The 15,113-nt window shown below is 44.8% G+C and overlaps 2 protein-coding genes across 2 annotated transcripts; both read left to right on the forward strand.

The window, feature by feature from the left end:
• The first annotated feature begins 2,565 nt into the window (after positions 1–2,565).
• On the forward strand, positions 2,566–6,074 carry LOC105924954 (gamma-aminobutyric acid receptor-associated protein-like 2). The gene is made up of 4 exons (XM_012860722.3): positions 2,566–2,842; positions 3,571–3,626; positions 3,715–3,887; positions 5,867–6,074. Exons 1-4 carry the CDS (start codon positions 2,809–2,811, stop codon positions 5,955–5,957), a joined length of 354 nt encoding a protein of 117 aa, XP_012716176.1. The 5' UTR covers positions 2,566–2,808; the 3' UTR covers positions 5,958–6,074.
• A 5,189-nt stretch (positions 6,075–11,263) lies between these two features.
• LOC105919415 (C-C motif chemokine 13-like) lies at positions 11,264–13,269 on the forward strand. The gene is made up of 3 exons (XM_012854724.3): positions 11,264–11,933; positions 12,015–12,144; positions 12,691–13,269. Exons 1-3 carry the CDS (start codon positions 11,870–11,872, stop codon positions 12,788–12,790), a joined length of 294 nt encoding a protein of 97 aa, XP_012710178.2. The 5' UTR covers positions 11,264–11,869; the 3' UTR covers positions 12,791–13,269.
• Positions 13,270–15,113: the final 1,844 nt, after the last annotated feature.

Consider the following 15,113-nt stretch of genomic DNA (forward strand, 5'->3'; position numbering starts at 1 on the left):
AAGTTTGGAGAACAAAAGCAACTTAAAAAAGGCTGCAGTCTCGCTCTAAAGAAGCAGAGGTGTGCCAGACCAGCAGGGAGAGTACTCAGGAAAAACAATCACACCAGTATTACCTACGTAAATATGCCAAAATTCTGGATTATTATATTAAGATTATGGCCCCATGTTTAAAAGAGACAGCAGCAGAAACACTTTTTCTTTCTTCCCTCCAACTTTCTCGGTAGGATCAAGTTAGCGAGCCTGATCTTCAGAAGATTTGCACGTATTAAAAGCCACACAAACTAATTAGCATGTGCAAAGCTGATGTTCATAGCAGGTGCAGAGCGACTCGCGTGTGTAAAATGAACAGCAGGTGCAAACATTTTGAAGTGTTGGGCTGTTTGAACATGCAGATCATGAACAGAGCAAATTTATCCAGGAGGATACGTGAATGTGAATGTTACCACCTGCAAAGGGATTTATCGAAGCTGAAACTGTTTGCAGCCGCAGTTTGGCATCTTTATTTATTTGTATAGTTCAATAGGCTTAGAGGAAACTTTCTGACCAACCTGGAGGATCTGATGGAATCTGACTTTGGAAAGAGACTTTAGATTATACGTGTATCATGAATTGGTGAATTTTATAAATAAAATGTAATTGAATTGTTAATAATATTTACTCCTGCATCTTTTACCCTCTGTTCATTGCATCATTAAATTGTCTCAGTCTGTGTGCTTGTGTGTTCATATTTATCCTCCACACAGCAGACAGCGTCATATTTAGATTTTTATCACTGCATTATTGTGTTGTTGTATTATTTTATAAGTAAGCACATCGTGAGCATTGTACAATCCAGAGTGAAATTCCCTGTTTGTGTACATACCTGGTGAAGAAAGCTGATTCTGAAATGATCTGGTGGTTAACTCACTCTGTCTGGGACATTTCCCCTTTTAAGAGCGAGTTTGCAGCTTTTTGCTTTTGTTGTAATCTTTTTCTGTTGCAGCACGCTTAATCATTTGTGACGTGTTCTGTTGTTTGCTGCTGTCGGCCACAGTATACCAGCCTCTGCAGGTCTCTACAGGGAGTGCCGGTACTATCAGCATATCTGCCTTGACCATCATCAGATACTAGGTTGGTGTGACATCCTGGCCAAAGGAAGCGTTAGGAGGAGGAGGGTAATGGACATTAAATCCATCTTTCAGGATGAAACAGTAAGTATCCTGGAGTACATCAGGAAGATGGACCATAACGATGAGCTGCTAATGAATGAAACCCAGAGTGCAAGAGGAGGAGCAGGAACCATCATGGGGAGAAGAGCCTCTGTATGGGGCGCACCATGCTTAAGCTGATTTAAATAAATATGTCATTAGACCATTAAAACGAAGGATGTTAAGAAGAAAAGGTTGAGTTTAAGAAACTCTGCTTCAGATGTCCAGACTGCTTCTTTCTGTTGAACAATGATTAGAGACCCAGGGTTTGGTTGTACAAACACCTTCTCTCTGCTCAACTCAATATCCCAAAGAAGTGGCAACGATCATGCAGGGTACACATTTTTATACATCAGACAAATTTACAATGATCCTTAATTCTCATATTCCTTTTGTTTGCTGACATATTAGACTCAGAGTACGTCCCTACCATCAGACTGAACACGCTGCTCTCTGCATACAGGGGGAGGTGGTGGATTGTGTGTTGTGTTTTTTATGTTTATGTTTTTTAGTTGCATTTTTAATGGCTTCCCTATGAATGTTCATTAGTTATTCCATGGATGTATTTGATTAGTGTTTGTACATTATACATTTCATTATGTAACCATAATGAAACCAAATTTCATAATAGTTACATAATTAAAATAAATGTTCTGGATATTTACACATGCAAAATGGATTTTATACTCAAAATGTGTTATTTCTATGTAACAGGCTGCAGTTGGTCACACTGTTGCCTTACAGCAGGAAGCTCCTTGGTTCAAACCCAGGGCTTCTGCATGGAGTTTGCATGTTCTCCCCGTACATGTGTGGATTGTCTCCAGGTACTCCGGCTTCCTCCCACAATCCAAAAACATGTCTTAGGTTACACGGTTATGCCAATTTTCCCTTAGATGTGACTGCATGATGCATGTCTGTTAACCTGTGATGGGCTGGTGACCTGCCCAGGGTGGACCCTGCCTCCCACCCATTTACCCTGTCAGGATAAGCAGGCATAGAAAATGGATGGAGGGTGTATCCATGTAAATTAAGTCTTTAAATTTATTTATAAAGAGTATAAAGGTTTGCACTCTGCACTGAAAGCCTTTTCCTGTAAGGAACCCCAGTGTGGTTTACCTTTCCAATATGGCCGCGATGATAACGGGTGGAACTATTACCCCTTTCAGCGGGTGTAGTCACAGCCTAGTCGCGCGGACATGTCGGTGTTTTGTCGCCTAAAGCAGAAGGTTCTGCGGTTTAAAGGCTGTTAATTAAACACCAGCAGTTATTAAACAATATTTCCAGTTTTCCTGGTTGTAACCTGAAATACTGACGAACACAAACCAGCACCGTTTCCGGGTCTATTTCTTCCGACCCTCCATGAGCCGCGGAGTGGTACAGCCCGCGCTGACGTCACTGTGGGCGGGGCTAATCTGGCTGGCTGTGAAGAAGGAGACGGAGGAGTTTGTTGTTGTTGTTGCTGCTGCTGTTCTGGTTTGGTGGAGGATTTACCGGCTGCTGCCGCGCCTGAAGAAGTTCTGACCCAGAGGAACGTTCACCGTCAGAGCCGCGGAGGAACCGGAACCGGGAGTCTCCTCTGAAACCCGTAGCGTCGAGCGGAACCAGCCCGGAAACGGCCACCATGAAGTGGATGTTCAAAGAGGATCACTCCCTGGGTAAGAGCCGCTAAAGGCGGAGGACATGTCCCCCCAGAGGACATGTTTCAGCGCGGTCCGGTTCCCTGGTTCTGTGGAGAAGATCCGGGCTGGGATTGGGTTCCTAAGCAGCGGCTGGGTTCTGGTTCTGGTTCTGGCCTGGTCAGAGGAAGCTGCGGGGTTTAAAGATGGCTGTTGGTGTCGAAACTCCAACCTGAACTCCTGCTGCCGGGAAGACGGGAGAACCCCGGAGCTGCTGACCCAGCTGGACCTCACCCGGAGCCGGGGAGGAGCCTGGTTCCGGTCCGGTTCTGATCCGGGCCTCCGGCTCCCTTTATCCTTCAGCTGAAACCGGAAGCATCCTGCTGCTCTGGTGATGCTCAGAAACCCGGTTCTGCTCTCTGACACCAGGCCAGAACCTGCTGTCATCTCCAAGCTGATCAGAACCGGTGGTTCTCCGGGCCTCCTGGAGAACCCAGTTTTCTACCAGCAGCCAGAGATTTCAGGGGGATTCAGAACAAAGCTGAAGGCAGAGAAGCAGGATCGATAGCCTGATGGACGCAGAACCGCGGTCCAATCCTCAGGGGATCGGGTTCACTAATCCACAGCAGATCCACTGTCAGAGTTCTGCCTCGGTTCTGCTCAGGCTCAGCTGTGCCTGAGCAGAACCGAGAAATCCTTTAAAATGTTGAGATCCGTGTGTTCCGTCCTCACTTTAAATCCCTGATCCGTGTGTTTTGGTTCTGCAGAACATCGGTGCTTAGAGTCCACCAAGATCCGCAGCAAGTACCCGGACCGGGTCCCGGTGAGTGAGCGCAGCGAGGCGTCGGAGCGGTTCTGGAGCTGTTCTGGAGGGTTCTGGTCCTCTGACCCGGTCCCTGTGTGTCTGGCAGGTGATCGTGGAGAAGGTGTCCGGCTCGCAGATCGTGGACATCGATAAGAGGAAGTACCTGGTTCCGTCCGACATCACGGTGGCCCAGTTCATGTGGATCATCAGGAAGCGCATCCAGCTGCCCTCTGAGAAGGCCATCTTCCTGTTCGTGGACAAGACGGTGCCGCAGTCCAGGTGAGCTTCCTGTTCCCAGCAGAACTCTTCATGCCGACCCGGGATCCTCGGCCCGAGGAGTCCTGCTGGGTCAGACCCGTCCAGATTTGGTCCTGGCTCGGTCCGGACTGGGTCCAGGCGTCCTGAACGGGTTTTCCTTCGGACCTGGACCCAGTTTAAAAAAAATGAGGCCTCTGACCCGTGGAGTCAGAGACAAAGAGACGTCCTCCACCTGAGCTGTGGGTCTCTGCAGCTCCTCCAGAGCCACCATGGTCCTCCTGCTTCTCTGATCAATGCTCTCCTGGTCCAGCCTGTCAGTCCAGGTGGACGTCCATGTCCTGGTAGGTCTGCAGGTGCTCCATCCTCTCTCCAGGTCCAGATGATGATCAGAACTTTTGGAGGTTCTGTAGAACCTGAACCTGCTGTGAAGCGAACACATCGTGCAGAATTCACCTTTTCAGCCCTAAACTCCATCGTGTGTCCTTGGAATCTGTAGGAGAGCCGAAAGGTTTAATCTAGTCTCTCCAGGAGCTGCAGAGATCTTTAGATTTTGGTTTGGATCAGATTTTCAACCTATTCTGTTATGTTTTGTGAACAATTTCTGTATTTTTTTGGACCATAAACCACATTAAATATTCTTCCCAGGTATTAACATCCCTCCTCCACCTCCACGTCTCTCTATCGTCTCTGTGGGAGGACAGAGTAGCTGGACTACACTGCTTCTAACATAAAATAAACTTTTACATTGAGTTAACTTACTAGGTTTATTGTTGCTAGCGCGTACTCCAGGCTAGGGCTGCATAATTAATCACATTTGCAATATAATCGCAATTTTAAAAAAACACAATTTCCAGATCGCAGAGGTCTGCAATTATTGGCTACGTAACAATTAGTGAGTCAGACGTCGTTTAGGTGTCAGTAATGTGTTTAAAGTGGGTTTACATCCACATGGAAGGGAAGACAGCTGCAGCAGTGAGATAATCTAATTTTATTAGAGTTTATATATTTATACTGTTTTACCAGAAACTTTCAGGAATCTCACCACAGCATTAAGTTCTGGTCAATCAGTTTAATACATAGACTTGTTTGGTGGTTGCACTTTATGTTCAACAAGGATTGATGTCCAACTCAATTAAAAGCTATTCTCTTGAATAATATTATGATTAATAAAAACATTAAAAGTTCTGGTTTTAAATAGTCCTTGTTTACATACATCTCTATCTAGAGGCAATTTTTGTTGCTTGTGGTTAATGCAGAGAAAAGTCAGAATAAAATTGCTATTTTGGTTGAAATATATCGTAGTCAGAACGCAATCATTTCTGCTGTGAGTTGAGACGCAGCGGCTCTTTTAGCACCTGATCTGCACAGCGATGAAACAGATTGATTTGTTGTTTGTACATGTTTAAATAGATGTGATAAATTAAACTGAAAAAGGGGCCTGTCTGAAGGGCCTCCTTTAGATTTAAAGAGACGGAATCAAAACGAGCTGCTCTCAGGAACATGGTGGTAAATTAACGAGGAATTCAGACCAAAGCGTCGTTTCTCCGCTTTATATCGACCACAACTGGAGGATTTCAACGTGAAAAGGAGGACATTAGAAAGCATGAAATGTCCCCTTTAAACTGGACCAGAACTTTCTACCTGACCCATCTGCTGGGTTCCTTAGTGTCCACGATGCCGATTGTTCTCCATTGTTCTCTGAAGAACCTCTGTGGCCAGAACCAGCCGCTGGTTAAATTACACACAGCTAAAAGCTCAGTTTGCTAAAGGCTAAACTGGGTTTTATTTAGCGGTAAAGAGCACGCCACACTTTTCAGATTCTTATTATTAATGATAATAATTAGTCTTCTCTGTGTTAGTCTGTCACCTAACATCCATTAACGTTTGTTCTTGTAACGGAACCACGTGTTTAAAGGCTGATGCCAGCCTGGTTGTCTGCTGTTACATCGGACCGGTTCTGCAGACTGGTTCTCATTAACTGGGTCCGTTCGCTGTTTCAGCATCACGATGGGGCAGCTGTACGACAAGGAGAAGGACGAGGACGGCTTTTTATACGTGGCGTACAGCGGAGAGAACACCTTCGGCTCTTAGGGACCTCGCTGGAGCCCGTCTCTGACCCGACCCGGTTCAGTCCGGTCCGGTCCGGTGGGCCCCTGCGAGGGAGAGGTCCTGTCGGCGTTTGCTCTCCAACTTTCTACAGATTCCCATTCAGTGTTTCACCTTTTCAATCGTTATGGGTTTGATGTTGTTTGAGCGTTTTTAGAAGGAACCGGTTTGATTTTCCTTTTCTAGTCGACGTGTATGAATGAGTGTGAATGTTTGATGCTTTTGTTCTTTGAAGACGATGTTTTATTTTAATCAGAGTTTTAATTTAATTATCTGAAGGTGAGGTAGCTGGATGACCTAACCAATAAAAAGATGATAAAAGAAGTCGACTGTGTTTTTTTTTTTTTTTATTCTCCTTTAATTTAAATGTCCAACAACAATAACAGGATCAACTCTCAGCAGACCTTAAAATGTCTTCCTTCATCATGTGGGAGGTAAAAATCCACTAACTAGGACTAAATGTCAGAACTTCTGACTAAAGTCAATAGTTCTGACCAATGTTGAGCTGACAGAACCAGGTTCTGATTCTGATGGTACCGGCGGGTCAGAGACCGGGCGGTGCGCAGCGAGAATGAAGAGGAGGAGGAATGGGGGGGGGGGGGGGGGTGATGGAGACAGGAGCCGTGTGGAACCATAGATATTATATAAAAGTAGACCCAGAGGCGCAGGAATTACGGCCGCCATCTTGGGGCGGTCGACCTGCTACCCTAACCTGCTGATTCAAGCTAAATACACCAATGATACCTCAGCACTGTACAGCGTATTTTTGTTTAAATCGACGGACTATTGACGTCAGGGCTCAAGGGATAACTTTTCACAAGTAAGATTAAAAGACATTGTTTATATTAGAACGTGATTTTTCTAATATTAGATAGAGAGATACAGGTCTACACGTCCAAGTTTTTGTGACTTAGTCTCTCCAAAATTGCATCTACTCCGTGAGGGCATCAGAGCTATAGTCATTGGTGAATATATATATATATATATATATATATATATATGTGTGTGTGTGTGTGTGTGTGTGTGGCTGTGTTTTGCAGCATACATCAATAAATTACTTTTAACCACACTAAGAACATTTAAATGCACTGAACCATTTGTTATAATAGCTATAGATTTAAAGTTTTCAGAATAAAACAACGTGAAAATTAGTTCAATAATCAGCGAGTGTAGTTGACTAAAATTTATTCTGCACCTGGTTAACACATTACACTGAGCGGAATTGTCGACCTCCCCAAGATGGCGCCCCTAAATCTCGTCAGCGCCTATAGGCGAGAGTGGTCGATGCGGGGTTTACTCTTTATGAGCACTGAGCCATATAATACATTATATATTATATAATGTATTTTATAGCTCAGTTTTTATGAGTGACACGGTCTACTCTTATATTATGTCTAAATGTGTGGAACACCGAGGCTGTGCCGTTTTTACCCAAGCTGATCAAAAGCAGCAGGAGAAACAGTGACACCTGCCGGCAGAACGGTGTCACTGCAGCGCCTGTAGTACAGCGTCATAGTGAAGAAACCTGATAAAATTAAAGGGAGCACTGAAATAACACATCCTAGATCTGAATGAATGAAATATTTTTATTAAATACTTTGTTCCTTACATAGCTGAACATCCTGACAACAAAATCCCACAAAATTATCAATGAAATCACATTTATTAACCCATGGAGGTCTGGATCTGGAGCCACACTGAAAGTTAAAGTAGAGAAACTCTCTACAGGATCCAGCTTTGATGTAAAGTCCTTAAACCAGTCAGAATGAGGCTCAGCAGCGTGGGGCCTCCACCTGCCTGTAGGACCTCCACCTGCCTGTAGGACCTCCCTACAACACCTGGGCAGCCCCTGATGATGGAGGTGGAGGATGATCTCCTGAGGATCTCCTCCCAGACCTGGACTTACACCTCCACCACCTCCTGAACCGTCTGTGGAGCAACGTGGCGTTGGTGGATGGAGACGTGATGTCCCAGATGTGCTCAGTGGGTCCTGCTGCAGGGTGGTTGTTCTCCTACGGCCTCCTCCACGTCTCCTGATGTCCTGGCCTCCTGGTAGCGCCTCCATGCTCTGGACTCTACGCTGACAGACTCAGCAAACCTTCTGGCCACATTGGTGCTCCATCCTGGATGAGCTGCACTACCTGAGCCACCTGTGTGGGTTAGACTCCGCCTCCTGCTGCCACCAGAGAGAGAAGCACCACCAGCGTTCAGAAGAGACCAAAACATCAGGCAGAAAGCAGAAGAACTGAGACGTGGTCTGTGGTCTCCACCTGCAGAACCTCCTTTATGGGGGGGGGGGGGGGTCTGGCTCACTGCCTCTAGTTTCCACCTGTTGTCCATTTACACAACAGCAGGTGAAGCTGATTCAGTCAGTGACAGTTTGATTTCACACACATGTGACTGACTTGGAGTTACGATGTGTTGTTTAAGTTATAGTTTTTTGAGCAGTTTATTTTAACTGGATTTTATTAAGGAACAGGATTTTTTTCACTTTTCTAATGCACTAAATTTACATTAAATCAAAATGTGCAATTTGGAGGTTTGTGTGCTTCTCTCCTGCTGGAGCCCAGCATGTTCTGGTCTCCATGTGCAGCAGAACGCCGCAGAACCTGATTTCCATCATTCGTCTGGTGATTTAACAGCGTGAGGATTGCTGTGAGATCCAGAGCAGAGGCAGAACGGCGTGTTCGCAGCAGCAGCAGCAGGGCTGAGAGTCCAGAGGGGTTCTGATGAGGGAACACCACGTTCTGCCTGCAGGAGCTCAGAGACCATCTCCTCTCTCACTGCTTTTCCTGCTGTGCTGCAGATGTAGGTGGAGGTGAAGGAGAACTTTATCATCTGATGGAATGATCTTGATGTTAAATGATTGTGCATGTAGAAGCTTCTTATTTCTGCCGCTGACCGTGTGGTAAAAGAGGATTTTCTGGGGATTTCTGTGTTCGGTGGAAGGAGGTCAAATGTGTGTCAGCACTTTCCTTTTCCACTTTCACTTCCTCGTTGTCCTCCACAGATGTTCTGGGAACGTTTTCATTCTGGGTATCCGAGGGGAAATCTGTGCTCAGGATTCCCTGCGGCTGCTTTTTCTCCTCGCTGTCGGCTTCAGGTGGGACCGCTGTGCTGCAGCTGCTGGTGGAAGGAGGATCGTCAGCAGTTTGATCCTGATGGATCGTTTCATTCTGATTCAGGATCCTTACTGCCACGTTCCTGCGTTAAAGAACACGTTCCTGTAGAAGATCCCTGCAAAGATCTCCAGAGCTGCTCAGGAAGCCACAGTTCTTGCCTCCAGAGTCGCTCCACCACCTTCATGCATTTAGAAGATGTTAGTTTGGCTTCCTCTGGTCTCATGAGTCCAGCGGAGCATCAGCTGCACGGCAGCAGAGTCGACCCAGTAATCCCTGCAGCTCTCACCATGAAGCTTCAGCCAGGAGCTCTGGTGGACGGATGGTCCTGAGATCTGGAGACAGGAGGAGAAGCTGCAGGAGGAGGCAGGAAGCAGAAGATCAAGACTACCTGATGAGCATGAATGTGAGACGGACTCCTGCAGCTGTGAGCAGGACGGAGGTTCTGCTGGTTCTGCTGGTTCTGCTGGTTCTGAGGAAGGCTGTTAGCAGAAAGTTGGTCTTTTCTCTGGAGCAGAGGAGGAAGGAACCTGCTGCTTTCTCAGAATCATTTATTTCTCTGTTTCCTCTCCTCTGCACTTCATTGCAGACAGATTTTAAAAGTCCAGAGTTGGGTTTCCTTTTCAATAAATCAGTTTTCTGGAAAATTAAATTTATTTCTACAGTTTCATCCTAATGTGTCACATTGATTAAATTTGCAGAGTTTTTATTTGCAGTTTATTTTAACCTTGTTGCTCGTTAACCAACATAAACTTTGAAAATAGATAAAAACAACATCATTTCTAAAGTTCCAGAATTACTTAAACATGTGTTCATAGAAATGTGCAAAAGAACTCCTTCATAAGCAAATATTTAACTCATTCCTCCTTTTCAACTGGTTCTAAATCTTTTATGTGTTTTATTCACTTGAAACATAATTTAGCAGCATAATCCGTTATTTGTTTCATTCACCATCAAACTAAAGAATTACCAGCATGCAGGAACTGACAAAATAAAAGCACCTGAAACGGCATAAGGTCTCTATCAAAGTAAAAGTTCTTTACAGAGAGACATATTTAAACCCTTTTATTCATTAAATCTGATGATATGGAATTGCCTCTTATTAAATTAAACAACCACACGAGTGGCCTAATTAATAAGGATTTTATATGTTCTGTGGTTGCTGAGGCGTTCGCTACCTCACCAGGAGGGTCAGCCTCTCGTAGAGAGCTGCACAGGTTACAGAAAGTTCAGTGGAAGGAAAAAGTGTGGTGGAAACGTTGGTGACAGGAAAAGGGATTTATTCTGAAAGTCAACAAGGCGAGGGACTGGAAGGTGTGCTGGGTCACATTTTCAGGACAAGTTCACGGTTTTCTCAGGACTCTCCGCTGCAGCTTTAAGGACTTCACAGATTGTCTGGACCCAAAAAGGTCAATTTCAGGGTTTTATGGCTTCAGACAGACACTTTAAATGAAGTGATGCCGCTGTATTTATTTCTAATGTACATGCGGTGAGTAAAGACGTTGATTAGGGATTTTCTTCTGTGTCCAGTTTAAAAATGAATCTTTAGAAGTCTGTCGTGTTTCCTCACTGACTCGGTTACTGATGATCCACTTCAAGAGAAAGTTACATGTCTTGGTTAGTTATTGAAGAAAAAAACATTTATGTAGCATTTCATACTTTGAACCCATTGTAGAAGAAATAATAACTAAATGTAAAGTGGCGGATGAGAAATCTGGATGTATAACTCAGAATCAGAAATACTATAACTATCAATAAGATGAAGGAATCTCTGAGCTCAAATGTGAAATAAGTAATTTCAAATCAACCAACTTATTTAAATGCTTTTGGGGTGAATTTGGATGAAAGCCTGTCATGGACAGCAGCCTTTAATAACGTGGCGACTAAAATGATTAGAAATATTTCATTGATCAGAAATTGCTCATTTTATGTCAACAGGAAAAAGAAAACTTGTTTGTTGTTTTGTGTGTTCTGGATTATTGTCCTGTTTTGTGGTTGAGTGCTGCAAGAAAAGACCTGGACCAACTTTTAGTCCCTTTTACGGTGATGGATGAAGGTCAAACTGAGGCTGGCTGTTTTTCTGCATGGGCCTGTTCCTAAACTACAGCCTCGCTGCTGCAGACACGACTGGAAGACGAGACGAGCCTCTAATCTGACATTAACTCTGACGAGCCTCTAATCTGACATTAACTCTGCCTCCACCAGGAACTGATGCCCTGAAAACTGCTTCTACACACCCAGCTGCTGGAATAGTTTGCAGCATGATATTAGACTGACATCTAATCATGTTTCTTTTAAAACATCCTGAATAAGTCACTAGTTAGTGAGGAAATAATCCTAACGTGGGCGTAGTCAAAGGATTTACCTGTTCTGTTGTTTTTCAGCGTTAATCTTAGTGGCTGAACGTGATGAGCTGCTAGTTTTCTACTGACTGGTGTTTTTAGAACCAGAAAGGAGCGCTGGGAGAACAGTGCTGGCTGAGCTAGGGACGAATGGGAGCCTGAAGAAAAAGCTGTGAGCAGGACGGAGGTTCTGCTGGTTCTGCTGGTTCTGCTGGTTCTGAGGAAGGCTGTTAGCAGAAAGTTGGTCTTTTCTCTGGAGAGCAGAAAACTCCCTGAGTGAGAGAGAAAGAAGAAGCAGGAGCAGAGGAGGAAGGAACCTGCTGCTTTCTGAGAACACCACTGTTCAGGAACCGCTGGCAGCCCACATGTCAGCTGGATATAAAGGCAGCGGGTCGGACCGGTCCTGCACACACTTCCAGAACCTCCATCAGGAACCATGAAGATCCTGCTGACTCTCTGCCTCCTGACCTTCCTCTGCCTGCTGTCTCCCAGCTCTGCAGGTGAGGACCTCTGCTGGTGCCGCCTGGTGGCCGTGTGGCTCTGAGCCGGGTCGGTCTCTCAAGTTCTGCTCATCTCCTCAGGTCCAGTCAGTCAGCAGCTGATGATGTCCCTGGGTTCCTGCTGTTCTCAGCACAGCAACGTGACGGTTCCTGTAGGGAAGGTGAAGGACCTGCAGATGTCTCCCAGCCACTGCAAACTCCGCTCCGTCATGTGAGTTCACCCCGACTCCAGAACCTGTTAGAACCGGGTTCCCTGATCTGGTCCAGTATTGGTGTCTGCACTGCAAAAATAGACCTAAAAATAAGAATTTTTTTCTTGAAATTAAAGTATTTTTCCTTGATCTGAGCAGATAAATAGGACAATTTGCCAATGGAATAAGATTTTTGCACTTAAAATAGGAACAATTCATCTCCATCACCTTATTTTAAGTGCAGTATTTCTAATTATCTTATTTTAGGGGGTAAAAATACTCATTCCATTGGCAAATAATCTTATTTACCTGCTCAAATCAAGGGCAAATACATTAATTTCAAGAAAATTTGACTTATTTTTAGTTGTCTTTTTGCAGTCTGGTGCTGAAAGCGGGCCGCCGCTCCAGAAGCTGGACTTTGTCTCTGGCTGCTGCTGGACTCACACCTGCAGCTTCATCTCAGTCCAGCTGCTGCTGGTTCTGTCTTGTTGTGTTCAGACCCAGAAGCTTTGGGTTCTGTGCGCTGGTCCGCTGTTCTGAACCGTCTGCATGTTGTTCTCCTGCAGAGTCAGCACTCAGAAAGGGAAGCGGTTCTGCCTGGATCCCAGCGGGAGCTGGACCCAGAAACTACAGAGAGAGTTTGGCAGAGAGAGACGCCTGCACTGAATCCGGATCAGAACCGAGTCCGTTTGTGCAGCCAGAATCACTTTGATGTAAAGGATGTTTTCAAAGAGCCGCTGGACGAGTCGCTGAGGGACCGATCCACAACTTCACCGGATCCTTTAGGATTTTACAGAAACTCTTCCTCCTGGTTTGTTTGGCGGCTAGAAAAGCTGCTGCTGTAAAACTCTGAGAGCAGAAGTTCTGCTCATCTTCATGTTTTCATGCACTTTACTCAGCAAAGTTACTCATTTCATAATAAAACATTTACTTTTCTATCTGCTGTCCTCTGAGACTCTTCTGTGGTTCTTTTCTACGTCTGGAGATGAAAATGCTTGAAGAGCTGAGGTCTGGATCAGGAACTTTTCTTCCGTTTCTCATCAGGAGAAACACGTTTTCAGGCCTTTAAAGCTTCAGGATGTGAAATTATCACAATTATTCATAAAGTTACTCATTTCATAATAAAACATTAACTTTTCTATTTGCCTGTCTGGTGTGTTTCATGACTCCATTTCTTCAGTTTCCTTTTAAGCTTTTCTTTATTTGTCTTTAGTGAAAACATTTTCAGCTGATTGACTCTGAAGGTCGTTAAAAACTTTATTGCAGAAATCTTGAGGTTCAGTCAGATTTGCAAAGTGAGGCTGTCCAGCCCTGTTAAAGTTAAAGAGCAGAGGCGTTCCTCAATGTGTTTACTCGTTAGCCTGAGCTCCTTTCTTCTGCCTATAAATCCGTGTTTTCTTTAGAGATTCAGCCACAGCAAAGGGGGGAAGCTCCATCTTTGAGACAGGCTGCTAGTGAAAAGTGCCTGAAGGTAAAATGAGTAATTGGAGCAAACCTTGTTCATTCCTCTGTGGGCAATTAGCTCTCAGTTTTAAACAGGCAGCATTAATCTAAAGCAAACAGGCCCAAAGGTTGTTTGTAATGGAGAAGCGTCTGAATCCCCCAGCAGCACACCGAGCTGAGGAGAACATTAATCTGCAGAGAACCAAATCAGCGCAGGCCGTTCTAAACGCAGCCGCTGAGCTGTTTGTGAAGGATTCTCATCCAGACATCCATTTTCCTGCCGAGACGTGACACCTGAGCACCACCATCCATCACAGAGCCGCTTCATCACCGCGTCTGTCACTCGGTTTCTAACGGCGACGCAGCGACAGTGAGACGTGTGATCAACAACAACCTGGAGAAAACAGGCGAGTCTCTGAAGCGATGCAGTCCAAACCAGGACCGTGCTGCACGGATCTGCACTGCATGTGTTTTAAACACTTTGAAACAAAGAACCACGGGTCAGTGTGAAGCAAAGTGTTCATGCATTTCAACCCTCACATCTTAAATGTGCATTATTTATGTGCATAGCAGCATTTTTAAAAATAAAATCACAGTCAAAGAGTTAAATAATGTAGATGAAAACAGCTGGAAACAATAAAAATGCAAATATCTGTGAAAGTTTTATCAGCGTGTTGATTTATTCAGGTTGTTCCCTTCATTTGAGCTCAGCTGGTGTTTTTATTATCATGTTGCTCCGTCTTCTCTAAAACCAAAACCACAACCTGCCTCAAAGGGCCGACAGCAGGACCACTCATGCTCAGATTTCTTTAAAGCACATCGAAGTGTTTATATCCTTTCTAGCGAGGGCATTTTATGGATGAGGCCTACATTATCTAATGAATGCAGGACTAGAAGACAGAAAAAAAAAACTGATCCAAAGGGAAAAGATGACGGAGAACAGAGATGCTGTTGCAGTTTCACAGTCCACCACTAGATGGCGGTAACTGACACACCCTGACGGAAATATGAAGACATTTTATTTAGCGGTCTTCTTTGTAACGCCTGTTAAAACACACTTACATGTAAAAACATCATTATAACAATAATTATTTAACTATATCAACTTCAGGAGACCATAAACAGATAAACAGAAGAAGAATGTGTCTGCAGACTTCCAGCTTAGAAAGACAAACGTTCCTTCAGAATCCAACATGGCTGCCATGAAAGCAGCCCTGCCCTGTGCAACCGCTGTTAAACACGTTAAAGGGTCTAAAATGCATCGCTGTATTGCTAACAGTAATTAGCCCGGACGCTGAGCACAACAATCAGAAAATCCACTTCAACATTAAGTTGGACTGGACTTCCATCCCACCGCTCAGCTCAGCTTCCACAGTTTAAATCTCCTGCCGGTTTTCCTCCAACGGACCAAAACATGCATGTTGTAACCCGGCCTGATGGGAGTTTAGTGTTTCTGGGTGTCTGTGACGGACCAATTTCACGTCAGAACCACGCAAACAGGAAGTACCAGTATGGCCTGCTGAAGTCGGTAATCCTGGAAGGTTTG

This window comes from Fundulus heteroclitus, chromosome 4 (genome assembly GCF_011125445.2).
Source record: "Fundulus heteroclitus isolate FHET01 chromosome 4, MU-UCD_Fhet_4.1, whole genome shotgun sequence".
Classification (NCBI taxonomy): Eukaryota; Metazoa; Chordata; class Actinopteri; order Cyprinodontiformes; family Fundulidae; genus Fundulus; species Fundulus heteroclitus.

Excerpts from the sequence above, each read along its gene's own strand:
- LOC105924954 (XM_012860722.3), top strand. The coding sequence starts at position 2,809 with ATGAAGTGGATGTTCAAAGAGGATCACTCCCTGG. Across the intron at positions 2,843-3,570 it reads CAAAGAGGATCACTCCCTGG|AACATCGGTGCTTAGAGTCC; the intron begins GTAAGAGCCGCT and ends TTGGTTCTGCAG. Across the intron at positions 3,888-5,866 it reads AAGACGGTGCCGCAGTCCAG|CATCACGATGGGGCAGCTGT; the intron begins GTGAGCTTCCTG and ends TCGCTGTTTCAG.
- LOC105919415 (XM_012854724.3), top strand. The coding sequence starts at position 11,870 with ATGAAGATCCTGCTGACTCTCTGCCTCCTGACCTTCCTCTGCCTGCTG. Across the intron at positions 11,934-12,014 it reads GCTGTCTCCCAGCTCTGCAG|GTCCAGTCAGTCAGCAGCTG; the intron begins GTGAGGACCTCT and ends TCATCTCCTCAG. Across the intron at positions 12,145-12,690 it reads TGCAAACTCCGCTCCGTCAT|AGTCAGCACTCAGAAAGGGA; the intron begins GTGAGTTCACCC and ends GTTCTCCTGCAG.